The sequence below is a fragment of the Saccostrea echinata genome, unplaced genomic scaffold (genome assembly GCF_033153115.1).
Source record: "Saccostrea echinata isolate AGI-Se365-2 ecotype Australia unplaced genomic scaffold, CSIRO_AGI_Sech_v1 ptg000029l, whole genome shotgun sequence".
Taxonomy (NCBI): domain Eukaryota; kingdom Metazoa; phylum Mollusca; class Bivalvia; order Ostreida; family Ostreidae; genus Saccostrea; species Saccostrea echinata.
The window spans coordinates 27,053,137-27,068,917 of NW_026889778.1; the positions used below are offsets into that span (position 1 = coordinate 27,053,137).

General features: G+C 34.0%; 2 protein-coding genes across 4 annotated transcripts in view; one reads left to right on the forward strand and one right to left on the reverse strand.

Moving 5' to 3' along the window:
- The window catches only part of LOC133195760 (uncharacterized protein K02A2.6-like), a 410,189-nt gene that overhangs the window by 188,940 nt on the left and 205,468 nt on the right, over positions 1 to 15,781 (forward strand). The gene's annotated exons all lie outside the window — the stretch shown is intronic.
- LOC133195759 (G2 and S phase-expressed protein 1-like) lies at positions 67 to 14,656 on the reverse strand. 3 transcript variants are annotated; one of them, XM_061331689.1, is made up of 12 exons: positions 14,564 to 14,656; positions 14,048 to 14,200; positions 13,108 to 13,242; positions 8,679 to 8,739; positions 7,980 to 8,490; positions 7,352 to 7,480; positions 6,538 to 6,976; positions 6,177 to 6,297; positions 4,649 to 4,750; positions 4,050 to 4,125; positions 3,522 to 3,549; positions 67 to 956 (listed from the first exon to the last, which is right to left on the reverse strand). In XM_061331689.1, exons 1-12 carry the CDS (start codon positions 14,568 to 14,570, stop codon positions 829 to 831), a joined length of 1,890 nt encoding a protein of 629 aa, XP_061187673.1. In that variant the 5' UTR covers positions 14,571 to 14,656; the 3' UTR covers positions 67 to 828. The 3 variants fall into 3 exon arrangements, with proteins under 3 accessions (XP_061187673.1, XP_061187671.1, XP_061187672.1); XM_061331687.1 differs by lacking the exon at positions 3,522 to 3,549 and having other exon boundaries at positions 70 to 956; XM_061331688.1 differs by lacking the exons at positions 3,522 to 3,549; positions 4,050 to 4,125; positions 4,649 to 4,750 and having other exon boundaries at positions 70 to 956.

Here is a 15,781-nt window from a genome sequence, read left to right on the forward strand (position 1 = left end):
TAGTGAATCAAAGCAGATTCTGAATTGCAAAAAATCAATTTCAGAAGAAAAAAAATGTTATCATTCATTTCATAGTATTGATATTTCTGGTTAAACTGTAATTACATGTAACTATTTAAGCACCACAAAAAAGTAATTAGCACTGACTACTACACTCAAATTAAAGCACAATTTTCATTTGATATTACAGGTCAAAATAAACAATGCAGAATTTCAATCAAAATTGCTTTTCTACAAATTACTAGTAAAGCAAACAATTCATTGAAGAGTATTTTCAATCAAATGTTTTACATAAAAATTTCACAAAACATGGCAATTTCTAATATTTATAATATGTTCTACCTAAATCCACTTTAATAAGCAGCACACTAACATATCATTGGGAAACTTAGTAGAAAGTACTCATTTTTAAAGGGGGACAACTTTTGGTCCAAGAATTTTTTTGTAGTTGTAAATTCAAAAAGTACGGTGGAAAGGACAGACATAAAGGGTTCCTTGTGTTCACAGTGCTTTGCATTTCTCTTCCTATTCTCAAGCAATCATCAAACAAAATGAATTCAGGATGATGCAACATAAAATAAAATTACTTTGTACAAAAAGAACAGTAAATGCCTGATATATAAAAAAAAAAAAAATGTATTTTTGTTTTTACAAAAATTAAAAATTTCTCCAGTTATATTTATTTGGTAAAAATGTGTAATTATCAACAATATATTAATTATTTCTATAAACAAATAAAAAGTTCATGTTTATATGATCCTTAATTACACTTGATAATTATTTCTATCTAAGTTTGGAACCATATATATGCACAAGTTCCAGTTGTTATTACTGTGTGGTCTTGTATTGGGCAAAGCTCCTCCGACCTTGATAAATGCCCTTGGCAGCCATTTTCTTTGGAATTGTCTTTAGAGGACTGGTTTTCCCCGCAATGGAGTGCCTACTTTTTGGAATTTCTACACGAAAGAGAGAGAGAGAAAAAATGTTAAATTTTGAATTGCCATTTTCTGCAGACTTTTTAGTATTAAAGTGTTCATATGTATATGTGTGAATGAAACTACTAGAACATGAAAGAACTAAAATACAATGTACAAAATTTACTTTTTCTTTAAATTTCAAAAAACTATAACATCCATGAACCCAGCAAACCATCAAACAGAATTCTATTTATATACAAAATTTTACTGCAGAGGCATGCATGCTCCTAGAAAGCTTCATAAAACTGTGTTCTCCTAAAAGCTCCATAAAACTGTGTTCAACTGATAACTAGCTTTCAGCTGTGACACTCAAGGATTACTGATGCCATGGAAAGATAAATTTATATGCGTTTTGAAAACAATATACAGAGTTACCAGTTTTAGTAGTGCATTGTATTTATTTTGATATGAAAACAACCATCTGCATTGCAGTGCACATTTATCTATCCAGAGTTGTCTTCTGCTACATTCCCAACATCTCTGTCAATGCTCGTTATACAAGATTCTTGTACAAGTTTTAAAGGGTATAAATTTGAAATTAAAAATAGAAATTTCTTACTGTAATTATCGATAAAGATGATAATTATCATTTCTTTTAAATCTATCATCCCTCAAAACAATTTCTTTCTATTAAGTTTTTAGGGAACTATTTTATGGAGTAAAAATTAACTAGAACTGTCCAAAAGGGACAAATACCCCCCGCTGGGTTTTTCAGAGAAGGTACCAAATCACTAATGTTTTCTAGATGTGAGAGGTGTGTTCACAATTTGCTTAAACATTTAGAGTGAAAATTTAATTACTCATTATATTTTTTTTAATGAATGAAACTAAGGTGCAGCGTAATAAAACATCAATACTAGTAATTACAGTGTTTTTTATTACATTGAAAAAATAGTTTGTAATTATCTGTCATCTTTGTGAGACATGACACTCTGCAAATTGATTGTTGAAAAAAAAAATCATAATTAATTATACAAAATCAAATTGATCTTAATACCTTTCTATCAAACTCATTTTAAAAATAAAAGGCTGGTTCCAGTAACTATGTATTTTTTGACAGACATAAATAACAATTAAGAGACTTAGACAACAGAGATCTTTATTTCTTTCTGCCCTATTCCCAGGAGATATAGATAAGACCTGCTTGATCAGAGATGCCCTAACAGCTTCCCACACTGAACTCATTAATTAATCTTTAACTGGATGCATGTCCACTCATTACTCCCAATGGACAAATGGATTTACACTATCTGCTGTGTAATGTAAAAACTGTTTTTAATACTTTATGATTTTTTTTAGTTCTAATGAGTAGTTTTAACCTGTAGTTCACATTTTTTAACAGATGTTCTAGATTCTATGTCTCAAACCTTAGACATGAACCCAAAATGACTAAGTCAATAAAAATGAAAAAAAAAAAACACCTGCAAAATGAAGAAAAATTATCAAATAATGTTGAAAATACCAGGTGCACATCTTCATATGGTAAATAATAAGTGTACAATTTTTCACACAAATCTATGCAATAGTCTCTGGGAACAGATCCAGACAAAACCACATAATATAAATGAAAAAAACACCTGTAAAATGCAAAAAAATTATCCAATCATGATGAAAATACCAGGTGCACACCTTCATATGGCAAAGAATAAATGTACAAATTTTCAGACAAATCCTTGCAACAGTTTCCAAGAAATGGTCTGGACAAAATCTCGTCTACAGACAGACGGACAGACAGACAGACGGACAAGCTGATTCCAATATACCCCCCCTAAACTTCGTTTGCGGGGGGTATAAAAACTTAATTTAGAGAATCTTTTTAAGGGGTAATAGATTAAAATAAATCCTGTTTTCAGATGAGAAATATAATTTTGCTTCATTTACAATCTTTCCAAGAATCTTGTATAACAACGTTGACAGAGGTGTATGTGGGAGTGCAGCAGAAAGGACAACTCTGGATAGAAAATGACAGTGCACAAATCCTAGATATGCAAATTATTTTATGTATATATAGTTTAACTTCAACACAAGTAAACTTTACATTTTGAAACAAAACTTAATCTTCAATTCTATGTTAGTTGACTGCATATTAATAGTCATTGATTAATTTTATAAGAATGACATATTCCCATCATAGTTAAAATTCCTAGGTAATTTTTTCTGTAGAAGCATATACTGTAAAACCAGAAATTAAAAAAGTTTATGCATTCTTCCTTAAAACTGTTATAAAGTCTTTAAAATATATTTGTATACAGTGTAAATTTATTACCAGGTATACAGTGTAAATTTATTACCAGGAAAACTAGCATTTTTACTGTACATGTGTATTACTGCACATTTTCCATCACCATATACAGTAACACAATAGCAATTTTAAGTGTTACACATAAAGCCACTGGATGCATGTCCCAATTATTCAATACTTGTATACATGTATATCTGCATATATAATTTTTATAATTTAAAAAATATATATTATATACATTTTGATTGATTTATTGTGTACAGTTAGCAGAGCATATAAAGCGTATTCATGTAGAAACAAACCTCGTCTTGATTTTTGTTCTGTGCTTCTCTGATAAATCAAAATTTAAAACAGAATTACCGATTTAAGTAAGGTAGATCTAAGAGTTTTTTTTTCACTTTTATAAATAATCCTGAATAAATTTTTTTAAAAATCTTGGCACAAACTTTTAAACACTCATGACAAACTTTTTGAATGAATATGCATGTACATGTAAATGACAGTGTCAATCATAATTCTCTAACTGATTAGAAGCTCATGACAAACTTAATATTTACTTTTGTATGGTTATGTGAATGTGGAAATGTATGAAGCTTGATTATTCTGACTATGCCATCACTTACTGGAATTTCCACTATTCATATTCCCTCTCTAAGCAGTCATGTACAGTGTATATTATGTATATTATTAACCTACATGTAGTACAAAATTAGCTAAAGCTTCCAAGATTTTTTTTCGAAATAATATTTATGTTGAGGGTTTCTCCTGTAAACTGAAAATTTCAAGGAAAATAGTGGCGCAATTCTTGGAAGTCCTGTTTTTGATCTTACCAGGCTACGGCTGACCAGGGGGGACTCGGATAAGCTCATTTTTTGGGAGGAGGTACTGCTGGACTTGACCAAAGGACTGTAAAGCATGCAATACTGATGTAAATAACACAAAACTTGAAAAAAAAAAAAATGAACAGTAAAACAACACAACAACTTTAAAAGTGTCATTCTTATGTCGTTCTATAAAAAAGTTTACAATTTTCTGTAAGCCAAAATGTAATTTGTTTTGTATTTTCAAATAAAAAGCAAATAAACTTCCAAAGTCGTATTTTATGTACATGTATATTACTTCAAAGAAATTAGAATACAAAATTTTCACAAAAATGTGATATGTTTTATTGCCTTTTTTATCATATGAAATTAAAAATCATAATTTCTTCCATTGTAACATGGCGTCTTCTTTGGATTTTTGATAAAGTACATTTATGCTTTCATTTAATGCTTAAATACAAAGATTGCAAAACACATATTTTTCAACTAACTGCCACTTGAAAAGAAAATGTCTCTGTATACTAGATGTAGATATGTGTATCTCTTAAATATTTTATGCGAAAATTACAATGCATTATTTCGTCTTTGAAAAGAAATATGATGCAGACCTTGGTTGAGGTAGAGCACTGGTTGACTCACTACGCACTTTTTGAGGTGTTGGCAAAAAAGATTTTCGACGGACAGAGGCAGGCGTACTAGAACTAACAGAACTGGAACAGAACAAACCAAACATACAAGAAAGAGTAATAAACAATAACAAAATTAAAAGCAGGTTGCTATAAAAGAAAACTGTGTGTCGATGAGCTACTCCATGCTAGATAGCAGAGTTTAAAAATTGTATTTTAAATCCTGTTGTTTGCCAAGTGCTGCTACAAGTATATACAAACTGTACTACATATCCCGATATATGTACATGTAAATACATGTATGTGTCTCGAAAAAAATTGCTATGAAAATGAAAATCCTCTACTACACTGTATTGCTTCTGATGGTGTAGCCATTGACAAGAAGAAATCAACACAACACTAGAAATATGTCCATAGGACATGAATGCCCCGCCGAGGGTATATTAGTAATGCAACATTTTAACACAAATTGAGAAAAGTGAGGTCAAGGTCAAAGGAAAGGTCAAGGTGAAAAAATATTGATTCAGTTGAATAGCTTACATCAGTATGTATCAGCAGATGAAGTTTGACACTAATTTAAGAAAAGTGAGGTCAAGGTCAAAGGAAAGATCAAGGTCAAAAATTGTTGATGCAGTTGAAAAAGATACATCAGTATGTATTAGTATATGAAGTTTGATAAAAATATTATGAACGGTTTCTTTAAAACTGAGCTAAACATTAATTTAAGAAAAGAGAGGTCAAGGTCAAAGGAAAGGTCAAGGTCAAAAAATATTGATGCAGTTGAATAGCTCTCATCAGTGTGTATCAGCATATGAAGTTTGACACTAATTTAAGAAAAGTGAGGTCAAGGTCAAAAGAAAGGTCAAGGTCAAAAAATAATGATGCAGTTGAATAGCTTGCATCAGTATGCATCAACATATGAAGTTTGATAACACTATCTTAAATGGTATCTTTAAAACAGAGCTAAACACTAATTTAAGAAAAGTGAGGTCAAGGTCAAAAGAAAGGTCAAGGTCAAAAAATGTTGATGCAGTTGAATAGTTTGCATCAGTATGTATCAACATATGAAGTTTGATAACACTATCTTGAATGGTATCTTTAAAACAGAGCTAAACACTAATTTAAGAAAAGTGAGGTCAAGGTCAAAAGAAAGGTCAAGGTCAAAAAATGTTGATGCAGTTGAATAGCTTACATCAGTATGTATCAACATATGAAGTTTGATTACACTATCTTGAATGGTATCTTTAAAACTGAGCTAAACACTAATTTAAGAAAAGTGAGGTCAAGGTCAAAGGAAAGGTCAAGGTCAAAAAATGTTGATGCAGTTGCATACCTCTCATCAATATCTATCAGCATATGAAGTTTGATAAAAATATCTTGGATAGTTTCTTTGAAACTGAGCTTTGAACAGAGCTAAACGCAAAGTGTGACGGAAGGACGGAAGACGGACATGACAAACACTATATGCCCCGGCCATATTCATGGCGGGGCATAAAAGTCATGCCCTTACTTTGATCTGATTGGTGTGGTGAAGTTGCTGGACAGAAGTTTAGGTTGGACTCTCTTCTCCGGCTTCACTGGTGTACACACTGATGGGTCTAACAACATCTGCTTGGACAAGGCTGGCTTGACTACAGAATACATTGGCAAGTAAAAATTGTTAGAGTTTGCAGCAAATTTTTGTACATCTACATGAAGTTCACAAATTCTGTTGTATAATTTCTGTTCACAATATACACATTAAATTGAATAAGTTCTATTTTGTATAATAATCAAGTTGGCTAAACCAAAACTTGAATCCTTTATCTTTCAAAACACATAAATCCGATATTTCAAAGAATAACAAATGCTACCATAACCCTTTTCTATACCCTTTTCTTCCACTTTGTCTGGAATATTTGAAGTGTTTGGAAGAGCCTTAAGTGGACCTGTTTTACTCTTAGTCTCTGTAATCTGTGATTTTAATGCTGGCTTCTGGATGCCTCCAGGTTTCATCAAGGATAACCTGGTTGTCGGCCCCTTTTTGACTGGCCCATCCACATCCTTACTGTTCTCTTTCATGTTTGAAATACTAGATGATGTTGTATTGTTTGGAATCCCTGAAGTGTTTAACCCTAAAGACTTTCTGCTGCTGGGATTCAAACTCCTGCGTGATTTAGATGGAGGGACAATCTTTGACTTTTCCAATGAAGCAGTGGCTGTTTTTGTGGTGGAGTTGATGCTTGTTGACAGGTTTTCGTTTGATTTACTGGCAGCACCAGGAGGTTTTAACATAGAAGGTCTCTTCAAATTGGATTGTTTTGTGGAAGTCTTTTATAAAAGATATAAAAATGTGATAAAATATCATAAATGTACCTGGCATTTAGAATGTCATCCAAAAACTGGCATGCATTAACATTTATTTTCAACCATTACTTATTCAAATGTACAAATCTTGCTTAAATGTACCTATCCCTAAAGCCTGTAAAATCCAAAATTTTAGAACAGATAATGTAAAATAAAATTCTTACTACAATAATCTTTAGATATTGTAAGTCCTAACAAGTTGCAGTTTTGGTCTTGAGAACTAAACGTAATTTGAATAACTGCTATAAAACCAAAGAGTAGTTGAAGATAAATAAAATTATCTTGCCTTGTAGGAATAAAAGTCTTTCTAATTATATATATGTATTTTCTTTTACAAACCTTTGTTTTTGGTAAGCTACATTTGTTGACAGGAAGCCTGGAAACAGAATTCTCGCTTGTGTCTGATGTGACACTACATGTGTCGTCTGTATCACTGGCAGGCCCATCATAATTTTTGGAACTTCCAGTCTGTGTGAAAAAAATTAAAAAGAAATGCTCATGTTATCATGGTTATACTGTTTTTCTATTAATACCGTCATGATTTTACTCAAGGATTAGCTTAAATTTGTGTGTTTCAGTTTTGCGACCCACCACCTCCGAGCCCAAAATTGCTTTTACTCTAAATATGTTTTCCATTGAATTTTACATTGAAAACAAAATAATGATTATGCACTGCCACACTTTGACTGAATTTATTCTATATGTCAGGAATAATTTTCCAACCTCTTTACCATTCATCACATACCAGTCTGTATTTTTGAAAATGAAGAGATTAACAACATGAGCAAAATCAGAAAAAAGAAGAGAAATTACCTCCAATATTAAGACTAATTTTAAGCAACTCTCGACCTATCTTTGTGTACTGACTATACATTTCCCTTGATTATGCAGGTGAATATTCAATTAAGACAAAAATTATTTGATACATGTATAAATTAAAAAAAAAAGTAATAAAAATGGCATTAACCTTCTTTGCATTATTTGAGCAAGACAGCTTTGACTCAGAGAGTTTGTTGTTCTTAGGAGGGGCCAATCTATTAACATCCTCCACTTTCAAATTCTCCTTGTCCTCCCCAATTTTCTTTTGGAAAGGATCCTCGATTTCCAAGTCAATCACAGGCATGGCCTTAACAACATTCTCTGGAAGTCGAAAAATTGCCTCGGGGCTTTCTGTAAACGTGTCTTTCCTCTGGTGTCTCAATGGGGTATGTGCATCCCCATTTGGGACTCCTAACTTAGATTTACCTCCCCTTTCTTCCTCATCTGGCTTTTCCTTGTTAATTCTGTAAACCACCATCTGCGCCTCCTTGTAGATTTCTGCTATCTGGTGAGGTTTGAGGGGACTGAAGGGTTTCAGGGGCTCCTCAAGGGGTGCTATTTCAGATACAACTGTGGCCACACATTTTTCTGTGAATCCCACGGGTCCCAAGAATACTTCTTCGTCATCCTCTTCTTCTGGTCCTGGTGAAGTTATGCTCCTTAATGTCAAAAATCGAAAAATAAGCCAATGTAAATTTAATGAGTTATTTAATTTATATTTACTATACAAGAATTTTGGTAAATAATGTACTGTAGTAATATTTGATATAATATTTTGGTATGAATTTGTATGTATTTAAAGCACAGAGATGAAAGACTTTCAACTAAAATTTCACTAATCACCTACCTTACTCCTGGAGAGTAGGGAAGGTCAAAGTCAAACTGTTCATTCTCTAGCAGCTGAAATTCTATAGATAAAAAAAGACCATGTAGATAACATAGATAACAGAATGCTTATAAGTACACATAGAGTAAATACATGTATCTCTGCCAAACTTTTCTTGCCACAATTTACCCCCCCCCCCCCCCCCCATCCCATCACCTTAAACAATCACTGATCTATTTGTAAATGAAATATTTTGGTTCACTTCTGGTATGTTTTCAAAGCAAAAAAAAAAAAAACAAAACAAAACAAAACAAAAACAAAAAACAAACAATAAAAAAAGAATCATGATCAGAACTATACTATACATAGAAAGCACTGAAAGTCAGTGAGAGATTATTTCACACTATTTTGGGGTTGATAGTTCTAGACAACTTTAAAAGGAATAGCCTTTTTTTTCAATATTTAATGAATTTTGAGAATCATGGTGGGAAAAAAAGTCAAAAACAAAGAAACAGAGCAAAATTGTCCCCCCTCCCCCTCCCAATATTTAGTATGTGTATCTTACTTTCGAGAACTTGAAAATTTTAAACACAATAATAAAGATCTTTGGGATGAAGATAAGTACATTCAAGCCTTGTTATCTCAACGTCAGTTGGACAAGAATTGCAAGAAAAAGTTGAGATATCCTAGGATTCAATATACTGATCATGCTGAAGTTAAAATACAGAAAGAAAAATATGGCTGGGACTTCCAGCTCCAAGATATTCACAGTAATCCAGTAGGGATGTGCGATTTTATCGATATACCGGTATATCGTGATTTTTAATTGCGTGAAACATATCGTGATTTGGAGACTAAAATACCGGTATCTAGGTACATAATTATAAATTCCAGAAATTATTCATTTATTTGTTTAAACTTTCAAATTACAATTACAGGAAGTGAAAAAAATGTTGAAAAAGGTAAAAGAACAGCATCTTAGCATCCAAACAAGCTTTATATAATGTAAATTAAAACATAGGTAATCAGAGATTACAGAGCTCACCTCAACGAATGTTGTCTTTAAGTAAGGCAAAGTCCCACACTAAACTAATAATCTAGGAGTGTGCATCCCTAGATGCAACATTTATGCAATTTTGGTCTGATAGGGCTTGCAGTTACTTGGGAATGGACTTATCTGAAAACTTGAAACTAGTCACTCATTCAGAAAATGTAAGTCAAATCCAGCATCCGAAGCAAGTTTTGAGATTGTTCGTCCCTTGATGCATCATCCATGCAAGTTTGGTTCAGATAGGCCTTATAGTTACTTGGAAATGAGATCTGCTCCAAAAACTTTAATCTGGTCACTCATCCGGAAAATATAGGTCAGATTCAGCATCTGAAGCAAGTTCAGTAGTGTGCATCCTTAAATGTATCATCCATGCAAGTTTGGTCAATATAGGGCTTTTAGTTACTTGGAAATGGGATCTGCTCCAAAAACTTTAACCTGGTCACTCATCCGGAAAATATAGGTCAGATCCAGCATCCGAAGCAAGTCCAGTGGTGTGCATCCTTAAATGTATCATCCATGCAAGTTTGGTCAATATAGGGCTTTTAGTTACTTGGAAATGAGATCTGCTCCAAAAACTTTAACCTGGTCACTCATCCGGAAGTTATAGGTCAGATTCAGCATCCGAAGCAAGTCAAGTAGTGTGCATCCTTAGATGTATCATCCATGCAAGTTTGGTCAATATAGGGCTTATAGTTACTTGGAAATGAGATCTACTCAAAAAACCTTAACCTAGTCACTCATCCGGAAAATGTAGGTCAGATCCAGCATCCGAAGCAAGTTCAGTAGTGTGCATCCTTAGATGTATCATCCTTGCAAGTTTGGTCAATATAGGGTTTATAGTTACTTGGAAATGACATCTGCTCCAAAAACTTTAACCTGGTCACTCATCCAGAAAATATAGGTCAGATTCAGCATCCGAAGCAAGTTCAGTAGTGTGCATCCTTAAATGTATCATCCATGCAAGTTTGGTCAATATAGGGCTTTTAGTTACTTGGAAATGGGATCTGCTCCAAAAACTTTAACCTGGTCACTCATCCGGAAAATATAGGTCAGATCCAGCATCCGAAGCAAGTCCAGTAGTGTGCATCCTTAGATGTATCATCCATGCAAGTTTGGTCAATATAGGGCTTTTAGTTACTTGGAAATGAGATCTGCTCTAAAAACTTTAACCTGGTCACTCATCCGGAAGTTATAGGTCAGATCCAGCATCCGAAGCAAGTCAAGTAGTGTGCATCCTTAGATGTATCATCCATGCAAGTTTGGTCAATATAGGGCTTATAGTTACTTGGAAATGAGATCTACTCCAAAAACCTTAACCTAGTCACTCATCCGGAAAATGTAGGTCAGATCCAGCATCCGAAGCAAGTTCAGTAGTGTGCATCCTTAGATGTATCATCCATGCAAGTTTGGTCAATATAGGGCTTTTAGTTACTTGGAAATGGGATCTGCTCCAAAAACTTTAACCTGGTCACTCATCCGGAAAATATAGGTCAGATCCAGCATCCGAAGCAAGTCCAGTAGTGTGCATCCTTAAATGTATCATCCATGCAAGTTTGGTCAATATAGGGCTTTAAGTTACTTGGAAATGAGATCTGCTCCAAAAACTTTAACCTGGTCACTCATCCGGAAGTTATAGGTCAGATTCAGCATCCGAAGCAAGTCAAGTAGTGTGCATCCTTAGATGTATCATCCATGCAAGTTTGGTCAATATAGGGCTTATAGTTACTTGGAAATGAGATCTACTCAAAAAACCTTAACCTAGTCACTCATCCGGAAAATGTAGGTCAGATCCAGCATCCGAAGCAAGTTCAGTAGTGTGCATCCTTAGATGTATCATCCTTGCAAGTTTGGTCAATATAGGGTTTATAGTTACTTGAAAATGACATCTGCTCCAAAAACTTTAACCTGGTCACTCATCCAGAAAATATAGGTCAGATTCAGCATCCGAAGCAAGTTCAGTAGTGTGCATCCTTAAATGTATCATCCATGCAAGTTTGGTCAATATAGGGCTTTTAGTTACTTGGAAATGGGATCTGCTCCAAAAACTTTAACCTGGTCACTCATCCGGAAAATATAGGTCAGATCCAGCATCCGAAGCAAGTCCAGTAGTGTGCATCCTTAGATGTATCATCCATGCAAGTTTGGTCAATATAGGGCTTTTAGTTACTTGGAAATGAGATCTGCTCTAAAAACTTTAACCTGGTCACTCATCCGGAAGTTATAGGTCAGATCCAGCATCCGAAGCAAGTCAAGTAGTGTGCATCCTTAGATGTATCATCCATGCAAGTTTGGTCAATATAGGGCTTATAGTTACTTGGAAATGAGATCTACTCCAAAAACCTTAACCTAGTCACTCATCCGGAAAATGTAGGTCAGATCCAGCATCCGAAGCAAGTTCAGTAGTGTGCATCCTTAGATGTATCATCCATGCAAGTTTGGTCAATATAGGGCTTTTAGTTACTTGGAAATGGGATCTGCTCCAAAAACTTTAACCTGGTCACTCATCCGGAAAATATAGGTCAGATCCAGCATCCGAAGCAAGTCCAGTAGTGTGCATCCTTAAATGTATCATCCATGCAAGTTTGGTCAATATAGGGCTTTTAGTTACTTGGAAATGAGATCTGCTCCAAAAACTTTAACCTGGTCACTCATCCGGAAGTTATAGGTCAGATCCAGCATCCGAAGCAAGTCAAGTAGTGTGCATCCTTAGATGTATCATCCATGCAAGTTTGGTCAATATAGGGCTTATAGTTACTTGGAAATGAGATCTACTCAAAAAACCTTAACCTAGTCACTCATCCGGAAAATGTAGGTCAGATCCAGCATCCGAAGCAAGTTCAGTAGTGTGCATCCTTAGATGTATCACCCATGCAAGTTTGGTCAATATAGGGCTTATAGTTACATGGAAATGAGACCTGCTCCAAAAACTTTAACCTGCTCCAAAAACATTAACCTGGTCATTCTTTAGCTGAAATTGCAGCATCTGAAACCTTGACTGGTACAATGAAACACACTAGAAGCATCCTCCATGCATCTCTGACTAATATAGGCCATAGAAGTACTTGAAAAGAAAACTGCTCCAAAAACCTTAACCTGGGACGCCGACACCGACACCGACGCCGAGAGTATTACATAAGCTCCCCCAACTTCGTTGAGGTGAGCTAAAAAATGAAAAAGTGAAGTTATGTTTTTCCGGCATTTTTTTTAGGAAACATTATGAATTTTCATTTATAATCATTGAAAATTTGCTTGTAAAAATATCATGATATTATCGTGATATTTGAGGAAAAAATTGTGATATATCGCGATACGAAACTTTTTGGCAATACCCATCCCTATAATCCAGATATCAAAAATGTATAATAACAACTGATACATTGATGTCACATGTAAATATACCTGGTGTAACATGTTTTACTTTATCACTGCTACAGTCTATCTCAGATGTGATGTCGTCCAGATCCTGTAGTAGATTGCCTCTATCAATGGTATAGCTGCCTCTTCTGTCTGCACTTCTCTCTATTTCTATAGAGTCTGAAAAATTAAAGTGTTCAGCATCATCTAAATCATAAAATGACAGAGATGAAAAGAAAGAAAGTGTATGAAACTCCTGTCATAAAACACACACCAGATGTGTAATTTTCAGGAAGGCTAACAAATTTCATTTACATGAATCTTGTGATTTCTTTTATTGAAAAAAAGGATTCAGGATTTGAGTTTGTATTCTGTGGAGGGGTGTACTAATTTGGACTTTTCAAGTTCCATTCAAAATATCATAGACAGGGAACATAACAAGGAATTATTTCTTTTTAATAGTACGGTCAAACTTCATTATCTTGAACTCGATGGGGCCAACAGAAAACTTCAAGATATCTGAGGATTCGAGATATCAAGGTTAAAATACATAATTAAAGAAAAAGTAGTTCGGAAATCCAACTCACTTTGACATATCCATGGTAATCCAGATGTCGGTGTTCAAGATACAGAAGTTTTATTAGCTGTTTAAAGTTCTCATATTCCATTGTGTGAGATGAATAACTTACATAAAGACCAAGTCAAGTACCAGAGCAAAATGTTATGAACAGGAGATATAAATGCATGTTGTCTTTTACATGGAAATTAAGAAAATACCTGTGTTACAATGTTAATTTTTTCATTTTTAAATTCAGAAATTTCTAGGACCTTCTATTGCAAAAAATCTCACAATATATAAATTCCTGTCCTTTGTTAGGAAAATCTCCCTCACTTTGACTCAATAAATCAGGTTTCTTCAGTCTGTATGATAACTTAAGAAACAATGATTCTTAATGTAGCAGATTAGCCCTGTCAGAATACTCACCAACTAATGAGTTGTGACTGCCTCCTGACTTTCTCACAGTTTCCGATTCAGGACTCTTGTTCTTAGTTTCTAGTTGGGAGGGACTTTTACTCTGGATTGGCTTAGGTGGGCTGTTTTCTATGGGTTCACTCAGATCAATTAAAATTCCACAAGCTAAAAACACAGTACAAAGGAAAACATAGCTTCATGTGAATAGAAAGACTCGTCTGATTGATTTACCTTATCAATCCATACATTTTACACTCTAGAGATGTCTATTCATTCTTATATTAACTATAGCTCTTTGAAAGAACAAAATTTCACCAGCTGTAATTGCACATTATTATTTGATATCTTCCTATAGTTGCATGCATTTAGAAATTTCCCTAATGAAAAAATCAGTAGTAAAGTTTTTTTGTTTTACCATCCAATAATCAGTTAATATAAATTTGGAAAAGTTTTATTATAAGAATTCAACAGACATGAAAAATTGTCTGAGAGGAACAATTTACCATGAATTATTTGTTCAAAATTTACCTTCCATAACTTGCTGAGTGTATCCAGATAATTGTAGTCAAACACATCAAATTGCAAATACTTCAATAGCAATGGAAAAAATCTTTGCTTCAGTTTCTCTTTGCAAACTATGAAAGAAAAGGAAACGTGAGGAATTCTATCACAGTATTCATAGTAATGGGGTGCATGCAAGCCATGATTCATGAGGTCTTCATTAATAAACAGAGAGAGAGAGAGAGAGGGGGGGGGATTTTCCTCTAAGGAAAAAATACTGAAAAACACTAGTAAATTTTATGTACATTAATCCTTGCTTTGAACTTTTGTTTGTTTGGTTCATGTCCCTTTAAAAATATTATACTGATGTTTGGACACTACAACTGCCAGTAGATGGCTGCAGATTTCATGGATTTAGACCTTACCCGGCACTTATGGCCATTGGGCAGCTAAGGATATTTTTTGTACAAGCACTTACTTAGGTGTATACTGTCTCATTCCAAGGACCTGTCAATGTGAGACCAGGCCCCAGGTTCATGAAGCAGTCTTAGGCTTAAGTTAAAATTTGTCAAATGTCTTTAATTTTAACAATAGAAACCACATGAAATTTGAAGTGCTATTAAAGCTTGTTTCCCTTTCATCATGTTCAAGCTGTTAATTTTAATTTCCAAGAATAGGTTTCTAATAAATATTCATTTTCTGAATGAATAAAATTTTGACTTAAATCTTAGACTGCTTCATGATCCTGAGGCCTGAACTATTAGAATTAGGATCAACTCTTTACAACTCCAGAACGAAGCGAAACCTTAGCTCTAACTACTATGCCACAGGGACAACCCGAGACAGTGATATAGAGAAGTTAAATTATAATTCAACTGAAAAGTTGGTACTGGGGATTTCAAAGTTGCATTTGCAAACTTAACTCTTCCCCACAAATTTCCATATGTGAAAAGCCAGGGATATCATTACCTACATTCATCAGTCTGAGTCATTCTCATGAATGCATATTGCAGGTATAGATGCCTATTTTCTTTATAGGGCATTAAGTAGTCTAGAATCAAGCCCAATTACTTCCAGAATTTTTAGCCATATCAAATGTTCATAGGTGGAAACTTAATCACGAGAATCTCCTCTTGCTTTTAATAATAATAATATTCCTCGTCTTGAATAACGGATAACGTGTATAACGTTAACACTCTGAACATATCAAAGTGTCTAAATAAAAACATGCATTGTATCTGAGTA

Bases quoted from the DNA above. Each gene is read 5' to 3' on its own strand.
- LOC133195759 (XM_061331689.1), bottom strand. The intron at 13,243-14,047 runs GTGAGTATTCTG...TTAATTTTTCAG, and splicing joins CAGTCACAACTCATTAGTTG to ACTCTATAGAAATAGAGAGA. The intron at 4,751-6,176 runs GTAAGGGCATGA...GTTCTGTTCCAG, and splicing joins ACCACACCAATCAGATCAAA to TTCTGTTAGTTCTAGTACGC.